Source organism: Corvus kubaryi, unplaced genomic scaffold (assembly GCF_017639235.1).
Source record: "Corvus kubaryi isolate FWS band 111438036 unplaced genomic scaffold, C.kubaryi_AGA036_p1.0 37383, whole genome shotgun sequence".
Classification (NCBI taxonomy): domain Eukaryota; kingdom Metazoa; phylum Chordata; class Aves; order Passeriformes; family Corvidae; genus Corvus; species Corvus kubaryi.
Window position 1 is genome coordinate 785,291 of NW_024581125.1, and position 16,864 is coordinate 802,154.

The 16,864-nt window shown below is 44.1% G+C and overlaps 1 protein-coding gene across 3 annotated transcripts in view; it reads right to left on the minus strand.

Annotated features, from left to right (window-relative positions):
- The window catches only part of TRAF3IP1 (TRAF3 interacting protein 1), a 29,062-nt gene that overhangs the window by 4,632 nt on the left and 7,566 nt on the right, over window positions 1-16,864 (minus strand). For all 3 annotated transcript variants that reach the window (XM_042035403.1, XM_042035401.1, XM_042035402.1), the window contains 7 exons: window positions 13,619-13,694; window positions 11,134-11,232; window positions 9,344-9,425; window positions 9,025-9,108; window positions 8,610-8,721; window positions 8,049-8,085; window positions 7,414-7,490 (listed from right to left, as the gene is read on the minus strand). In XM_042035403.1, the coding sequence (XP_041891337.1) occupies window positions 7,414-7,490; window positions 8,049-8,085; window positions 8,610-8,721; window positions 9,025-9,108; window positions 9,344-9,425; window positions 11,134-11,232; window positions 13,619-13,694 (567 nt within the window). The remainder of the gene's footprint in view (window positions 1-7,413; window positions 7,491-8,048; window positions 8,086-8,609; window positions 8,722-9,024; window positions 9,109-9,343; window positions 9,426-11,133; window positions 11,233-13,618; window positions 13,695-16,864) is intronic.

The following is a 16,864-nucleotide window of genomic DNA, read 5'->3' on the forward strand; positions in this document are numbered from 1 at the left end:
GGTGCTCTGGGCTGGTGACAAGGTGGGGACCAGGCACAGCTTGGAGTCGATGGCCTGGGAGATCTTGTCCAACCAAAATTCCATTTCTCACCCTAGTAATGCTGACATGACCTCTTCAATACCTAGACAGACCAAGCAGCCACACTTCCCTCCACAGGGAAATATAGGATCAAAATTAAATAGAAATGAAAAGGCCATGATTCAGTAAAGGAGCAAACCAGAATGATATACTTTACCTACAGAATGTATCTATACACAGATCTATAAATACACAGGTCTATAAACACAGATCCAGCTCACAATTTGAAATATTCCAGGCTAAAATACACAACTGCTTAAAAAGCTCAAGTGAAAACAAAAAAACCCTTGGAATATTTTTGATGAATCAGCCCTGAAAGTGTATTAGTAAATACTGAAAATTAATTCTAGTGTCTCTGTAATTTCAGCATGTTCTTTGTGCAGTTGAATACTTCAAAAGTGAGACTGAAAGGAGAAAATATTATCCCATCCAAAGTCAGTCATGGAATTACAGGATTGTCTAGGTTGGAGGAGCCCTTTAGGATCACCAAGACCAACTGGTATTGCAAGAACTGAAACACACCACCACTAAAAACCTTTTCAACACTATTTGGAATAAAAATCTAGTAAGTACTACACAGACAGGTGCATAAATAGGTTTGTTTAAAAATAAAACCAAAAAAAATTTAACAATTAATAAGTGTCTTTGAAACACTTACTATATGATACTGAAGTGGTGTCAGAACGCCCAAGTTTCCAGAAAAACCCAAGAAACATTTCCTCCCAAGAAAGACTTCCCAGGCTGAAGGCACAGGAGCTCAACTGGCACACTGTGCCCCTCATCCCACAAGGCAGAAAATCACCATCCACTATTTCTTTATCTCATTAACGCCTGTGCTACCAAGATCCCAGAATCCCAGAGAGGTTTGGCTGGGAAGGAACCTCAGAGATCATCCAGTTCCAAGCCGTGCCACAGGCAGGGACACCTTTCACTATCCCAGGTTGCTCCAAGCCCATCCAAGCTGTCCTTGGACAATCCAGCCATGATTCCACGTCCTGCGGCTCAGGGCTCAGAGTTATCACCACGACACTCTCCAGCTTCGCCAACTAACGCTGATTTGAAATAATTAAGGGGAGAGAAACCCATGAGTGCCTGTTCCCAGCCCCACAGTCCCAGTTATGGGTTAAAACCTCTGGAATCCCCTGGAGTTATGGCAGATGGTTTCCTGCACGCGGCGACGTGGGCGGTACGAGGCCTGAATGCCACCTCTGCTCACTCTGCACGAACGCGTAACAGGAGATTTCCAGGCGGGAGAAAAAGGCCAGGATCCGAATTGTTCCAGGCTTTTTCATTAGGCCCTACACCTCAACCAACTCCCCTTTCACTGCAGCCCCAGAATCAATAAATTATCCCCATAGAAAAGGCTGGATCGCTTCTGTAGGCCCAACACGTTTCCTTGCCTTCGTGTTTTTCATAAGGCACCAAGATAAATGTTTACCTTGGATTCCTGGGAAAAAAGGCTGCTTTTCCCATTACCTCAACGTGAGCAGAACACAATGTGGACTCGGGTGCATGGAGCTGAGAAATCTGAAAGGAGGGATTTTCGTTTTTAATCAGTAAGGGGGAAATTATCAACAAGGCTCCAGAAACCAGCAGAATTTCGAGAAACAGCATTTGCTTCTTTTTATACACCTTCTCCTTTGGCTTTTTTTTTTTAATTAACAGTTTTTAAAATATGAATCGAATTAGTACAAACATCCATCAAACATTTTAATAGTTTCTACAGCCCCTTTTAACTCTGTTATTATGTCCCACTAGGAAAACAGACCCAAGTAATCACAGTTTTATTGAGCTCCACCATTTCCCCCCCACCTCTTTCTACAGGACAGGGCAGAAACTTCATTTTGGACAAGGAACTGGGATATATTCAGTGCAAAACCAACAAGGTGGGGCGCTTTTTTTATTGTATAAAATGTATTTTTTGATCATAAAGGCTGTTTTCTTTTCCTGGTTTTTACAGAGTCTGCGTTTTAAGTGGATTGTAACTATCCACCAGGGATCCCTGTAAGAAACTCTTTCACAGAACCAGGGGGGAAACAGTAAATGTTAAAGCATTTCAAATGAACAGGATGCTTTTTCTGCTGATGCCAGCTTTGGGGTTCAGGCACAGGCCAAGGAGTTGGAGACACAATGTTCTTTACCAGAGTCAGTCTGACCTGCTCCTGAGCTGGAAGGCTCCACAAGGAAATAAAAGAATGGCTCTTTCAATAAGGCTGTTAAAACCTCCTTCCTTTTTTTTTTTTGGAGGGTGGTGGTTTTCCCCCCATCTCATATTTGATCCTTCTAAAAAAGAGCTGGACTGAACACCCACCCCAGCCCACACACCCACCCTGCTTTCCTTCACGTTCAGCCTGTCCTGGGAAGAAGTCAGCTCCCAAAATCTCCTGTATTTGGGGCAGTATTCAGCACACAAAGCAAAATCATGGAATCATGGAATGGTCTGGCTTGGAAGGGACCTCAAAGCCCATCCCATCCCACCCCCTGCCATGGGCAGGGACACCTCCCACCGTCCCAGGCTGCTCCAAGCCCCAATGTCCAGCCTGGCCTTGGGCACTGCCAGGGATCCAGGGGCAGCCCCAGCTGCTCTGGGCACCCTCTGCCAGGGCCTGCCCACCCTCACAGCCAGGAATTCCTTCCCAATATCTCATCCATCCCTGCCCTCTGGCAGTGGGAAGCCATTCCCTGTGTCCTGTCCCTCCATGCCTTGTCCCCAGTCCCTCTCCAGCTCTCCTGGAGCCCCTTTAGGCCCTGCAAGGGGCTCTGAGATCTCCCTGGAGCCTTCCATTCTCCAGGTGAGCACCCCCAGCTCTCCCAGGCTGGCTCCAGAGCAGAGGGACTCCAGCCCTGTGAATCCTGAGCCTGAGGAGACAAGCCAGGAGACGATTCCAGTTGGAATTAGCGACAGCAGATCCCATTAATTCACCCACGACGCCACGACGCCAGTCCTGCCCAGCCTTCCCTTTGTCCTCACACTGCTGAGCTCACACACCCTGTGTCCAGACTCTCTTCCTCTTGGAAAAGCAGCCTTTCCTGGTGAAAAAGAACTGGGAATAAACCTGCTCCTTGTGTTAAACAACTTCTCTCCCTGCAGGCCGTGCCCCAGCTCCTTGAAAGCCGTGACAGGCCCTGTGCTGTGTCCTTTACACACTGCACCCTCTCCTGGGGGCGAACCACAGCTGCCCCACCACTTTTACACACCCTCTGCGTTCACAGATCCATCTGCTGTCTCACCTGGATTTATACTGCACCCACAGGACAGGAATTCCGTGGTTTGGGGCACAAAGGAGCCCTGGCACCAGGATTATCCCAAGAGTGGCCAGAGCCCTGCTCCTGTGTTCACAGCTTGACACAACGACTGCTTGGGGAGCACATTTTTGGTCCCTGAGAGCTGGGAGCACTGTAAGGACCCTGGAGCACACACTGCCTCCATCTGAGCTCCTGTGGTGCTCGGCTGCTGGGTTAAAAATCCTATTTTTGAGGAATTGTGAGAGAGACTTCTCATTGGATTCACGCCACACCATCATCACCAGAGATGTCACAGAGGTGAAAACCCTTCCACAGGTGATTCCTCTGTTTCCCTGTCAGCATTCCCGAGAACACACCAAGCTGTGGTGGGAATCAGTCAGATAAATAATGGGATTTCTGGCTGCAGCTGGTTAACACAGCACATGAAGTGCACGGCCTGGGAGGGCACACCCAGAGCTGTGCAGCTGAGGGATTAATGCAAAAATCAATGACCTGCAGCACTTCAAACAAACAGAATCAGCACTGATTAGATTTGTCCCAAGCTCTGAAGTGCAGCGTGGATCACACTGGTAATTCAAGTTAATATTGCCCAGGTGCTGAGCTATTCAATACCACTTGTTCCTCCCAGAAGCCTCCAGGCTGCTGCTTTTCTGAAGCCCTTTTGGTAGTGCAAAGATGGGAATTCTGTTATCCCACTTGCTTCAGCTATTTAATAACCTGCCTATGTTTTTCCACACATCAAATAAATGAAGTGGAATACAAAATGGAACATCTGTTTCTTACTCTGGTTAACATTAGAGGCTTAGATTCCAAACAAATACATTTAGGGAGGTTTTTTTTTTTTAGGAATTTGTTAGGCTGAACACAGCTAATCAAGGCAGCAAAAATCTTGTGTATTTCCAGAATGACCTCTTTGTTTGACCTCAAAATTGTGTATATTATTGTAAGTTTCTGCACATGCAAAACCTAGACGATGAAAGTCCCAGTTTTCTTTGCTTCTTCCTTCTTTTCCTTTAGTAAAACTCCTCAAAAATCAAATGCATGTTTGGGCAACACAGCACAGAAAGGGCTTTGGAGGAATGTTTTTAACATAAATAAATGTTCCTCAGCCATCAGCAGCTGGAAGGTGTGAAACATCCCTGAGAGGGCACCACTGTTACATTTGGATTAAGTATTAATCCACCAACTTCACCTCGTTTCTGGCTGATTAACCCCCAATAAATCAGGCAGATGCATTGATCATTTTTTGCTGAGTACTGGAGTTGATAATGGATTAACCAAAAGTTCCAGCACTCAGGCTCCTATTTTTTCCCCTCTTCGTTTTCCCAACTGGCAGAAGATCAAGGCTTCAAAGACTAATGAATAGAAGCAGGAAAATATTTCATTTCTTTTGGATGTATTGAATAATTCAATAAAATGAGGGAAGATGAACATTCTAGTGACAGATAGACCATGGTTTCAGCAGATGGCATTTCCCAAAGTTTTCTTTCAAGTATTCCCTGGATTTTTGGATACCTTACTCCAAAAATGCAGCAGTACCCTTCATTTTACTCTGTGATGCACGCCACAGTTTGGGATACAGCTGCATCCTGATGCAGAAGACATTTCTCCTGGAGAGTCTGATGGAAAACAAATTAAATAGACAGGGAAACATTCCCAGAGGCAAGGCCACGTTGGAAATTTGGTTTTTTTTACTTTTACTGCTGTGTCACAGCAACTCCATCCTCTAAAATCAATTCCCCAGATTCAGTCATGTCTTCAGCTCTTGTTTTCTGAACTGGCAAGTGCCTGTCACACACTCCGAGCATTTTTAATCATCTTCTCCATTCAACTCTGCTGTCAGGAAAACTGCACTCCTCTCTGGATCACAAGGATTTCAGGAAAACTACGATCACAATTTCAGGGAAACCACACTCCTCTCTGGATCACAGCTTCAGGATCACAATTTCAGGAGAACCACACTCCTCTCTGGATCACAACTGGAGAACTGGACTCTTTTCTGGATCACACTTTCAGGATCTGGATCACAGCTTCAGGATCACAATTTCAGGAGAACCACACTTCCCTCTGGATCGCAATTTCAGGAAAACTACACTCCTGTCTGGATCCCAACCACTTCCACCCCATAATCTGAAAAGCAGTAGCAGCAAGGAAACCTCCTGCAGTAGCAGCCAGCTGCTTGGATAGGCAATCCCATGGAATTCCAGGAGCTTGGGCAAGTTTCCACGTGATGGACTAGGAAGTCAGCAGGTTTTTTTCCAGAATTAGTTGTCTATTCTGGGCACTGCTAACACAGAGCAGGGCTTCAAAAGTGCAACAAAAGACAAACAAGCACTGAATGGATGTTTTAGGGGCTGAAAACCAGCAGTGGGACTCAATGGTTATTGTAGAGGGTCACAATTGGCCATTTAAAAATATTTAAGGGGTTAAAAAGGGACTGGTTTAGTTAGAAAGAAAAAAAGCCAACCAGAAAATTTAGCACAGACACCAGAGGAAGCTTCCTGAGCTTGAAATCCATGTGATTGTGTAAATCCTCCCTCTATTATCCTGTTCCATGCCCAGCGCTGGACAGGAGACACCAGCAAACAGGAGAGCCCACGGTAAGGGAGTGCTGAGAGCCAGCACTAATGAATTCCTAATGCTCTTCCCACACTGAGCCTGGGAACCGATGATCCAACAGCACCATCTAGTTATAAACCCGGGAACAGGGACAGCTGCAGGGCCTGGTCTCAGGTGCCAGCTCGGGAATGAGCTTTGGAGCTGCTGCATCAACAGCAGAATCAGCCTGGAGCCCGTCTTTGTCTCCAAACCATTCTCTAAAGGCAGATTTTCTCCAAGCAGGCAAATGTCCCCAGTGGCAGAGGTGTTTCAGTGATCACAGGGACCACAAGAAGCACATTTATAACAACTGGATGTCATACAGCAAGTTGGGTAAAGCTAAAACTGCTCCTCACAGATTCCGGACACCAATCTAAAGGTGTTTTCCTCTTTTTAGAAGGATTTGGTTCTTTATTCATAGAATCATCCCAGAGGAATTTGGGCTGGAAGGGACCTCAAAGCCCATCCCATTCCAACCTCTGCCACAGGCAAGGACACCTTCCACTATCCCAGGCTGCTCCAAGCCCCAGTGTCCAGCCTGGCCTTGGGCACTGCCAGGGACCCAGGGGCAGCCCCAGCTGCTCTGGGCACCCTGTGCCAGGGCCTGCCCACCCTGCCAGGGAACAATTCCTTCCCAATATCCCACCTAAACCTACCTGGGCTCGTCAACCACAGCCCTTTGCAATACATGGAAGGAATTCATGGATCTCAGCCAATCCCAAACCCCAGAAAGGAGGATACTCCCCCAAGAGTCAGATCTGCCATCCCAACTTCCTCAACGTGCTGGGAAAGACAGGAGAGCAAAAACAGGCAGACAAGAGGTGCAGGCTTCAAGAGTCACCACTGATTTCATAGAGCTCTGTGAACAGCTGGACTCAAACACTACAGACCATTCCTGAAAAGCATACAGGTAGGAAAACCCTACAGTACTGAATTAAGATGAAAAGAAATGTGATTGGAAGATGTAAGAGTTCATGAAATGCATTCACCTCCCCAAAACATGACACACTTGTCTAATTTAATGAGACTTTTATCCCTGCACTGCCTCAGTGCCTCTCACCAGCATATCCAAATGGATTTAGAAACTTTCCACGGGGTCAAGGGATCAGGAAAGTCCATCCCAATGTTCTGCCTTTTGCTGCCTCTCACACCAGGAGCTTTGCAAAGCCAGAGCTCTCTGTTGTAACAGGAAGACACTTAAATATGAGGGGTCCAACCTTTTCCTTCTGGTTTGTGATCACTGCTAGATCCTCCCCACACACTTCAAAAGTGATCAAAACAACAACAACAACAACAAAAACCCTAAAAAAACCAGCAAAAACAAAACCTACCTTCCCTTTCTCAACTGTGGAAAAAAATCCCATAAGCAAGACAAGACATGACAGAGAAAAGCTTGATCATAAATAGAATAAAACACATTTGAAGTGAAGAAAAATGTCACAATTGCAACATTTAATCTCCCAGTTCTTTGAAGGCCATTGCCACCTCACCCTGTCTGTGGTCTGTGATGATTTCTGGGACGCCTCATAATCCTTCTTTGTTTCTAGGATCCTTTTCACCAGCCCACCTGTTGAAAAATCAGGATTTTTCTAAGCACTGATGGCCACAGAACAGTTTTAAACATTCAGACAATAAAACAAAACCCAACTGCTGTGTTTTTTTAATGCAGACTTAACTAATTTTTAATGCAATTTTTTTTTTCATTTTTAGAGCAACATGAACAGCATTTTATTTGGTATTTTAAACACTGACACCTAAGGTGTTTGTTATTTGACCTTTTTTCTCCCAAGCTTTTCTAGAACTAGTCTTTAAAGCCAAGCTCGTATCTCAGAGCTGACAAGCTGTACCTGACACTTGAAGAAACATTAATTTCTGAGCTTTAGGCAGAATTTTAAATCCTGCTGACATTGAGGATGCATAGAAAACGTGTCCTTAAAACAGTTGTAAATGCAGCTGCACAGGAAAACAAGCCTGGGTAAATAAGTTGTTTTTCCTGCAAACGTTGCAAACCCCTTCCCTCAGGAGGGATTTTACTGCTTTGTTCAGCATTTTAAGGGCTCAGCACTTGGTTTAAACCCAGTGCTCCATTCTAGATCTGTATAAATGCAGAGAAAAGCAAACGTACCATGCTTCTGGTCCTCAAGCAGCTCCACTTCTGGCTCCTACGCATGCAGGAAGAGAGCTTTAGTTGCAAAAAGCTGGCACTGCTGGAATGTGGAACTATTCAAAAATACTCAGCTGGAGGATACTTCAACAAGCCATGGAATCATGGAATGGTTTGGGTGGGAAGGGACCTTAAGGACCATCCCAATTCCAGCCCCTGCCATGGGCAGGGACACCTTCCACTGTCCCAGGCTGCTCTAAGTCCTGTCCAGCCTGGCCTTGGACATTGCCAGGGATCCAGGGGCAGCCACAGCTGCTCTGGGAAATCCATTCCAGGCCCTCCTCACCCTCCCAGCCAGGAATTCCTTCCCAATCTCCCATCCAGCCCTGCCCTCTGGCACTGGGAAGCCATTCCCTGTGTCCTGTCCCTCCATGCCTTGTCCCCAGTCCCTCTGCAGCTCTCCTGGAGCCCCTTTAGGCCCTGGAGGGGGCTCTGAGCTCTCCCTGGGTTGTTCCCTTCTCCAGGCTGGACATTCCAAACAAAACATGGAAAAAGGTTGAGTAAGTTGCAACAGGAGCAGACCTTTGGCATCTCTGGCAGGGGCCCTGCTGCCTCCACCACGAACTGCTCGTCCTCCTCATCAGACACCTGCTGCTCCCTGATCACATGTGGGGCAGTTTTAGCGCTCCCGCTCCTGTCAGGGACACAAGGAAAAATGGGAATGAATGGAGTTACTGAGGTCTCTCCAGATCTAAAAGCCATCCAAAGATCACAGAATCCCGAATCACTGAGGCTGGAAAAGCTCTCCAAGTCCAGCCTGTGAGCAATCCCCACCCCGAGCACTGAGTGCCACGTCCAGGTGTTCCTTGGACACTCCAGGGATGGGGACTCCACGTGTCCCCAGCACGAGGTGACCACCCTAAGCTGGTGATGCCCAGAGGAGCTGGGAGGGGTGTGCTCTGAGGAACACCCACTCTGCATCTCCCACATCCCTCACCTTTCTGGGATTAGGAGCTCCGTGCTCTCCTGACGTTTCACTCGGGGAGGAGCCGGCCTCGCGCTGCTGGGACGGGGAATCCGTCTGGAATAACAGTGGGAATAGGGAAAAGTGACTTTAACAAGCGACACAACACCACAAACCTTGGCTGAGCACCCAGAAAATCCAGCTGGGGTTTAAAAAACGAGGTCCCCTTATCCGTAACGCCATCCTTATGGAGTGCACAGAGGAAATGCAATGTTCTCCTCCAACAGCCCTCTTTTTAATAACAAGACATGGAAGCAGTTAATGATTAAGAAAAGAAAGGATAAAAACACACCTTTGGGCAGGCTGAGGAGGGGGGTCAGGAGGTACTTCCCCATTTTCAGGCTTTTCAGGAGCCACGTTCTCCGCTTCTCCTTCTATTAAACAAAACAACATAAAATCGGGGCTTAGCTGGTGAGGAAAAGCTCATTTTTTTATGACAGTATTCTGAATCTTAGCACTGCACTGAATAGAACAGTTAAATTGCTTTATTTTTATAAGTTTCTTACCGCTGTGAATTTCCCTCCTCTGTGAAAATGACATCATCTCACTCAATTCCTTTGTTTCCCTTAACCTCTTATTTTTCCCTGCTGGGATTCTTGGTTGATGTGGTGGCTACTCCTTGAGTAAAGTCTACTCAAAGCATCTAAACTCAGCCCAATTATGTTTAAAAATTCTATAATACATCACATAAAGGGCAAAAAAGCATTAGAGAAGGGCTTGATTTATTAAAAAGCACTTTTTTCTGTTAGAAGTTTTTAACTATGTTTGATGCTGGTCTTTCGTCATTGTCTGGCAAATTAATTTGGAAATAACAAATACACTGATTTTTCAGAAAAGTTCTACTTATTCTGCAATCTGATTGAGTTAGGCATGAAGCACACAACAGGAATTACATCCAGAACCCAGGAACTTCTCCCTGGGTCAGGAAAATTGGGATACAGAGCCTCAGTGCTCTGCAACGCAATATAAGCGAAGCAGGCAGAAATAATGCTCAAAAAGATCTAGGAAAATCAGTTTATTTCAGATAATAAACAATGTTTTATAATCCTGGGCTCATGGAATGGCTCGGGTTGGAAGGGACCTTAAAGGTCCTGAACCTAAAAAATGAAGGGTTTACAGTGCCTCGGTGAGCAAAGCTGAAAATCAAGATCAGTCAATAAAATAAAGGTTGAACTCGATGATAAAGGTCGGACTTGAGGATTCTGGAGGTCTTTTCCAACCTTCATTATTCTTCTGATTCGCAATATTTGGTTCTTACACCCCCAGGGGATCCAACCCAAATCAGTACTGAACCTGGGGGTGTTTCTCTTACACCCATCCCAATGACAACATCAATTTCTGTTCCATCCCAGATACATTCCACAGGACAAGACAGCTCCAGGAGATGAAAGGGAATTAGCATGGAAGTTCTCCCAGCTGGGGAAGGTCACACAAATGTCTTGGCCATCCATCCATCTTTCATCTGGCTGCCACAGCCACGAGGCCCTGGGGGCCAGAGGTGGGCTGGGAACACTTCCCACGTCCATGGGATCCATCCTCCCAACCAGCTCAAGCATCTGCAGCTGCAGAGAAGCAAAGTGCAGCTTTTTGCTGCAATTCCAGCTCCTCCTCCTGCATTTTGCTTCCATGGCTCCAGGGATGCTGGAGCTGGATAAAAATCCATGTCTTGGGAGCCATATCCAGCTTGGGGGGCAGAATGGAGAAGTAAGAAGGCAGGGGTGGAACTTTCCTCTGGAATCCTATAAAATGCAAACACTGAGACTCCCAAATAGCTGCACAAAAAGGCAACGTGCAGAGATTCACCTCTTACAGAGAACAAGTCACCAAGGGATTCAGGTGCAGCATTTCCCTTGGGACACTGCCTCTCAGAAAACAGAAGAACAGGAGAAAGAAAACAGAAGGAATTGCTTTATGAGGGGAGGGACATTTTTCAAAGCAGAATACGAATCAGGCGTGATTAAAACACACGGCAGCAGTTGGATTAAGCATAAATCACCCTCCTTACATCATTTAGCTGCATGGATTTGGCCCCAAACACTCCAGTTGGACTTTCCACAGCAGTCACATTTTAACTTTCCCTACCTTTCTGTCTTTCTGCAAGGCCTGGTTCATTTTTCTCCTGCACTTCAGCAGCACCATCCTCTGAAATCCCATCTGCCACACTCCTCGCGTCCACAGCTCCTGTAACAAACCAGTTTATAGGCAAATGAAACCCAAGAGCCAATAAAAATTCAAAATAAAAAGCCAGGCTAAATACCTGCTAGGATTTCTTTCTAGTTTAATAAACCCTCTTCAGTGTCAATAAATCACATTCAAGGTGCACAAAGACTTTTTAAATGAGTGCTGACTGAACTCCTGAAAGCTGAAATATTCAGCATAAATCTCTAATTTATCTGCCCATGGAGAAGAGACATTCCCTCCTGTTGTACACTGATTTATTCCCAATTAATATTAGCTAAAACAGAAAGCTCTCATCATCACCACTGTGCAAAATACATCAGGATAGCTCCAGAAAGTTTTCCTGCCCTCTGCATTATTCACCTGTGGCAGCTCCACGGTGCCAGAACAAAAAGAGGGGTAATGCCTCAAAATATTCCTGGCTCTGGTAAACTAAAATTTCAGTGCTGCTTCAGGAAAAGAGGAGTATTTCAGTACAGAAACATTTAAATATATAAAAACATATTATCATTTATAATTATTAAATTTATGAATAATTACAATATTTATAATAATAAATATATAAATATTGTAACCATCTAATGGTATATTATTATCATATAACAAGATAATGATGTATTATAAGAGTACCGTAATAAATATATTAATATATAAAAATAAATTTTTAAAATATAAAAACCTATAAATACATTAATATTTTAGAAATATCCACCCTAAAGCCAGAGCACAGGGGAATTCATCCATTGTATTCCATTTATCAGGAAAACTGGATCCTGGTTTTGAAGGGACAACCCCATAAATTAAATACTATTATATTATTATAATATAATAATTAATAATAAATATATTAATATATAAAATATAAAAATAACATTTTACAATATAAAAATCTATAAATACATTAATATTTAAGAAATATCCACCCTAAAGCCAGAGCATGGGGGAATTCATCCATTGTATTCCATTTATCAGGAAAGCTGGATCCTGGTTTTGAAGGGACATCCCCTTAAATGGGGTGTGTCTGGACAGTGCAGTTTAGTGCCATATAAAACAAATACTGAAATCTTGGGAAATAAAAGAAGTTCTAGGATCAGCTAAGGATCACTAAGCAGTAAAATAAGGCTGCATTTAATGGAATCCAGACAGGGTTTTTCGGCTGCCAAACGATTCCAACTTCACAGCACAGGAGATGTGACATAAAAATTTCAATTTTCTAGCACCGTCTTGAATGAAGCTCCTAAATGAACGCACATTCAGATCCCAAGTGCCAGGCTTTTTCCAAGGTATTTAAGGTGCCCAAACAGGGGCTACTCATTATCCTGGAAGCAGGACTGATGTAACTCCAGTATTTTGCCTCAGACACATGGAAACCTAAACCAGGAATCCAAAGAAACCGTGGGTGCTTGGGAAGACACTCAGCACCACATGATCCCTTCACAGAAATTAGTAATAGTGAGATTGGCAAATTAAGTGTATGAAGATCTTCACTAGTCTAAACAGCACCAATTTGTAACCAGAACTGGCTGTTTTTAACAGGTATCAATTGACAGGTGTCACTGAATCTTCTGAACAGAGACATTAAAGTGGTTTATGTACAGTGACTTCTTCTTCAGAATTAAAATAGCAGGGGTACGAAGCACTGAAAGGAAATGAGGATCGATCACTGAACTCAGAGGAGGGGGGAAAGGCACAGAAATACAGCCAGAAATTGCAGTTCCACTGCTGCTGTCTGAGCTCTGGGTACCAGCCACTTTTATTCCTTATCCAGGAATTTCTCCAGCCTCTTCCTCTTCGTTTCCTACACAAAGGGATGGCAGTGCTCAGCTAAGATTCCTTTCTTCCTGATGTCTGGGATATATTTGGGGTATTCTGAAGATAATCTACTTTCCAGTCAGTGTGTAAGTACAATATTTAATAGGTTTAACTACAGAAGTTGGTGACATGATTGCAAGGAAGCACCCTTCTCCACAGAGAAATAATTTCTTTATTTGGAAAGCCTGGCCCAACTGTTTGTTGAACCCAATTAAAACCATTTCAAGGCTCAAACCTTCACTTTGCTCTGCTGTCAACATTTACCAAATGTTAAATGTCAGAAATAGTTGCAGACAAGTCCAAAAGCTCATTTAGAGAGTAATTACACAGAAATTACCAAAAGCAGGCTGAATTTATATCTGCAGCATGCACGGGGAACGAGAGCAAACTGAACTGAATCTCACTTCCTATATCCCAAATCCAGGCAGGAAAATTTCCTTGGATTCACAAATGCAGGCTGGGAGTACAACCCAAACCCTGACAATAACAAACAGGGATATTTCAGTATTTCTGCTATTCCTACTCAATAAGCCTGCAGCATATTTGATAGAAATAACAATATCCTCCTCGTGGTTACCTTCTCCTCCGGGCTTGGAGCGATGCCTTGATCCTTTTGCTGAAGGCTGCCTTGATATCCTTGCAGGACTTTCATTCTGGAAAAAACAAACAAACAAAAAAAAGCCCAGAAATTTATATAACAGTAGATTTAAAAATTATGTCATTATATCTAAAATTTCCTTCCTTGTGTTGCTTTCCTAAGTATGCTACAGGACAAATATTGACCTAAGAATTGATCCACACGTTTATGTTGGGTTTACTTCCCTCCAAGTCTGTGGGGAATTTTTTTCTGGATCTATGCCAGCTATTTTCTTTCTTATTTGATGGAAAAACAACTCCCAACTGGGAACTAAGAGTATCCAACCTTGTGGAAGTCATAGAGTACCTGTGCTGGGCTTGGAATATGATGAGTAAGATTCCTACAATCACCTCTGAGCTTCAGCTGCATCAGACACACAGCTCCTCTTCAACCTGCCACAAAATCTTTCTAGATTCCATTCCAAAACAGAAGCAAGGATTTCCAAGTTGTGCTACCAGGCTTGCACAGTCCATTACTCAAATGGCAACTTCCCTGGATAAAAACCCTGGATAATAAGCCTCCTATCCAGCATCCTGAAATATGTTTAGCACCTCCTGGGATTTCCTTATTTCCTTCCTTATGTGCTTTTTTTTTTTTTTTGCAGTTTTCATCCCAGATTCTTTGTCAGCCCTGGTGGTTGGAAAAGACCTCCAAGATCAGCAAATCCAGCCTCCAATGTCCACCTTGATAACCAGAGAATCACAAATTCTGCCATTTTTATGCCATCAAAGAATGGTCTGAGGAAAAGGGACCTTAAAGCTCATCCCCTTCCACCCCCTGCCCTGGGCAGGGACACCTTCCAGCAGAAGGAAGAGTTCCTCCTCTTCAGGAAACCCTGGCACGTTCTAAGGAAAACCAGACAGAATTCCAATCTTGAAGTGGTTCATCTTAATTTGAATTGTTCATAATTACCTGCACAAGCCCAACACTACGGAAGGAGGGAAAGGAAAGCTCCTACACCAGCAGGAGCACATCTGGCACGCTTCAGCCCCAGCAGCTCTTTGGGTGAGGTCATTATTAGCACAGGTGGGGAGGGAGCTGGGAATAGGTGCTGAGGCTGCTGCAAGAGGGGATTTGGTCATTTATTTATGTGAGGTAGTGGCTACAAACAGTTTTTGTGGAGCCACATGTGCAGCCTGGCAGCAGGTGCAGGGTGAAAGCTGACGTTTACTCACTATGGCAGCACACACAACCAGAAATCCCTCAATATTTATGATTGGGGGCTTTCCAAAGGGAGATAAAAGAGGCTATTCCCCTTCAAGACTTTGAAAAGCAGCCACTGGAGCCATTAAAGGGAAATCTTGCACTTCATCTCACACCATCCTGGAAAAAACACATTACAGTGGAACCCTTGATGGATGCATGCACGCTTCCCAGACCTGAGTAATTATGTTTCCACGTGGAGAGGATCCAGAGCCTTCTGCAAACCATCCAGGCTGCAGCTTTGCCCTCATTATTAACCTTCAAACAGGCTGAATTTCACTTCAAGACACAAGAAATCAATGTTCACTGCCGTTTCAGGGTTCATTATAAAATCAGCCACTGTGATTTTCCCCTCTGATTCATCAGCTCTACTGATGGTTCTCTAATAACAAATAAGAATTAAGCCTGTGAAAGCAATTTTAATTCCATCAACTCTCCTCAGTGTTTTTCTTCTACCTAAATCCACAGTGCCAGGAGGTATCTTTCCACCTTTACAGTATAAAGTGTGCAGGTATAGTTTTATGTCAATTAAACCACATACAAGGAAAGATCTCCACTTGCTAAGGCCAATTTAAGGCTGTGCTGGTAAGACTTATTAGGAAAATATCCATCAATTATCTTTGCCTCACCTAAAGTCTCACAAGATGATGTTCAATTGGTGTTAGATTCTGCAAACTAAAACTTCTCAAACGCAAAGAGATGAGGAAAATCGCTGTTTTTAAAGCCTAAGTTTAAATGATGGATTTTTGGTGTAGTGACACCAGAGAGAGGGGGACATTCCCACCTCCAGAACAGAAATACTTGAGCCATGTCCTGCAGATTTCCATGGAATGATTCTCTCTGCTGTCTTTTTCCATTTCACAGCTTCATTATATAACCTAAATAAGCTCCAAGGGGAACAGGAGTTCATTAGGCAGGGCTTAGAGGCTGCTCCAAGTGACCAGTTCCAGAGTTTGCAGGGCAAAAATCAAACCCATTCTGCAAGAGGCCAGAAGTGACAGGATATTACAGAAAGCCTCAGCCAAGAGTTCCAGCTGCCACGGGAAACGTGGAAGAGACTTTTCCAAGGTGTTTGGCCTCGGGGGGGAAGTGATTTACCTGTTCTGAAGCCACCTGCAGCACCAGATGCTCTGTGACCTCCCCCACCTCTTGTCAAGTCTAAATAATAACGATCTTCATTATTTAGAAGGTCCAAGAGGCCACTTCAAATCTGATTTTTCCCTGAGATGGACTGAGAGCGAACAGAACACGACTCAACCCTAATCCCAAAGCGTGGGATGCAGGAGCCAGCCTTGAGGCAGCTTCTGATTGCCATGTGGTAGCCAAATGTCTCTTAATTCCTACTTATCCCTGCTTTCTTCTAGCTCCAGAAAATTATGGATACCCATGTGATGACTCCTGCACACCGGGTAACACACAGAGTTGCTTTAGCAAGAGAAAAATACATTTCAGCTACCAAAAAAAAGGTCAGCCTTAAGTAGATTTGAAAGCCAGCCTCTGATAATTAGCAGCAAGAAAAACTAAGATTTGCATGAATAGAGAAAATCTCATTAAGGCTCCTAAGAGCATTGAGGCAAAGCCAGGGACTAAACTTTAAGTGACAGCTTTGCTGTACATGCAGAATATATTTTTTTAAGGCCTAAATTGATCTGTTTTCTAAAGCAAATGCAGAGAGAGAAGGTAAAGAGGTTAATCCTGAGGGGAAAAAACAGGGGCTGACTTGTTGGGTACTGCCTCAAACTGTTTCACTTCTGTAATAGTGAATATATATAGATATATACATTCTATAACTATCTATAGAAAAAATACATATAAAAAGCAAAAGAGAGATGCTGAAGATTTCTTAGTTCTGCAGCAGAGACCACAAAATGTCACTGAATATCCTTCATGTGCACAGAAAAGTTGCTTGCCTTCTTTTTAAAGCATTTGTTTCCCTGCCACGTGACTTGAGCGGAGCCACGGTGCCTAAATCAGGGTAAATCC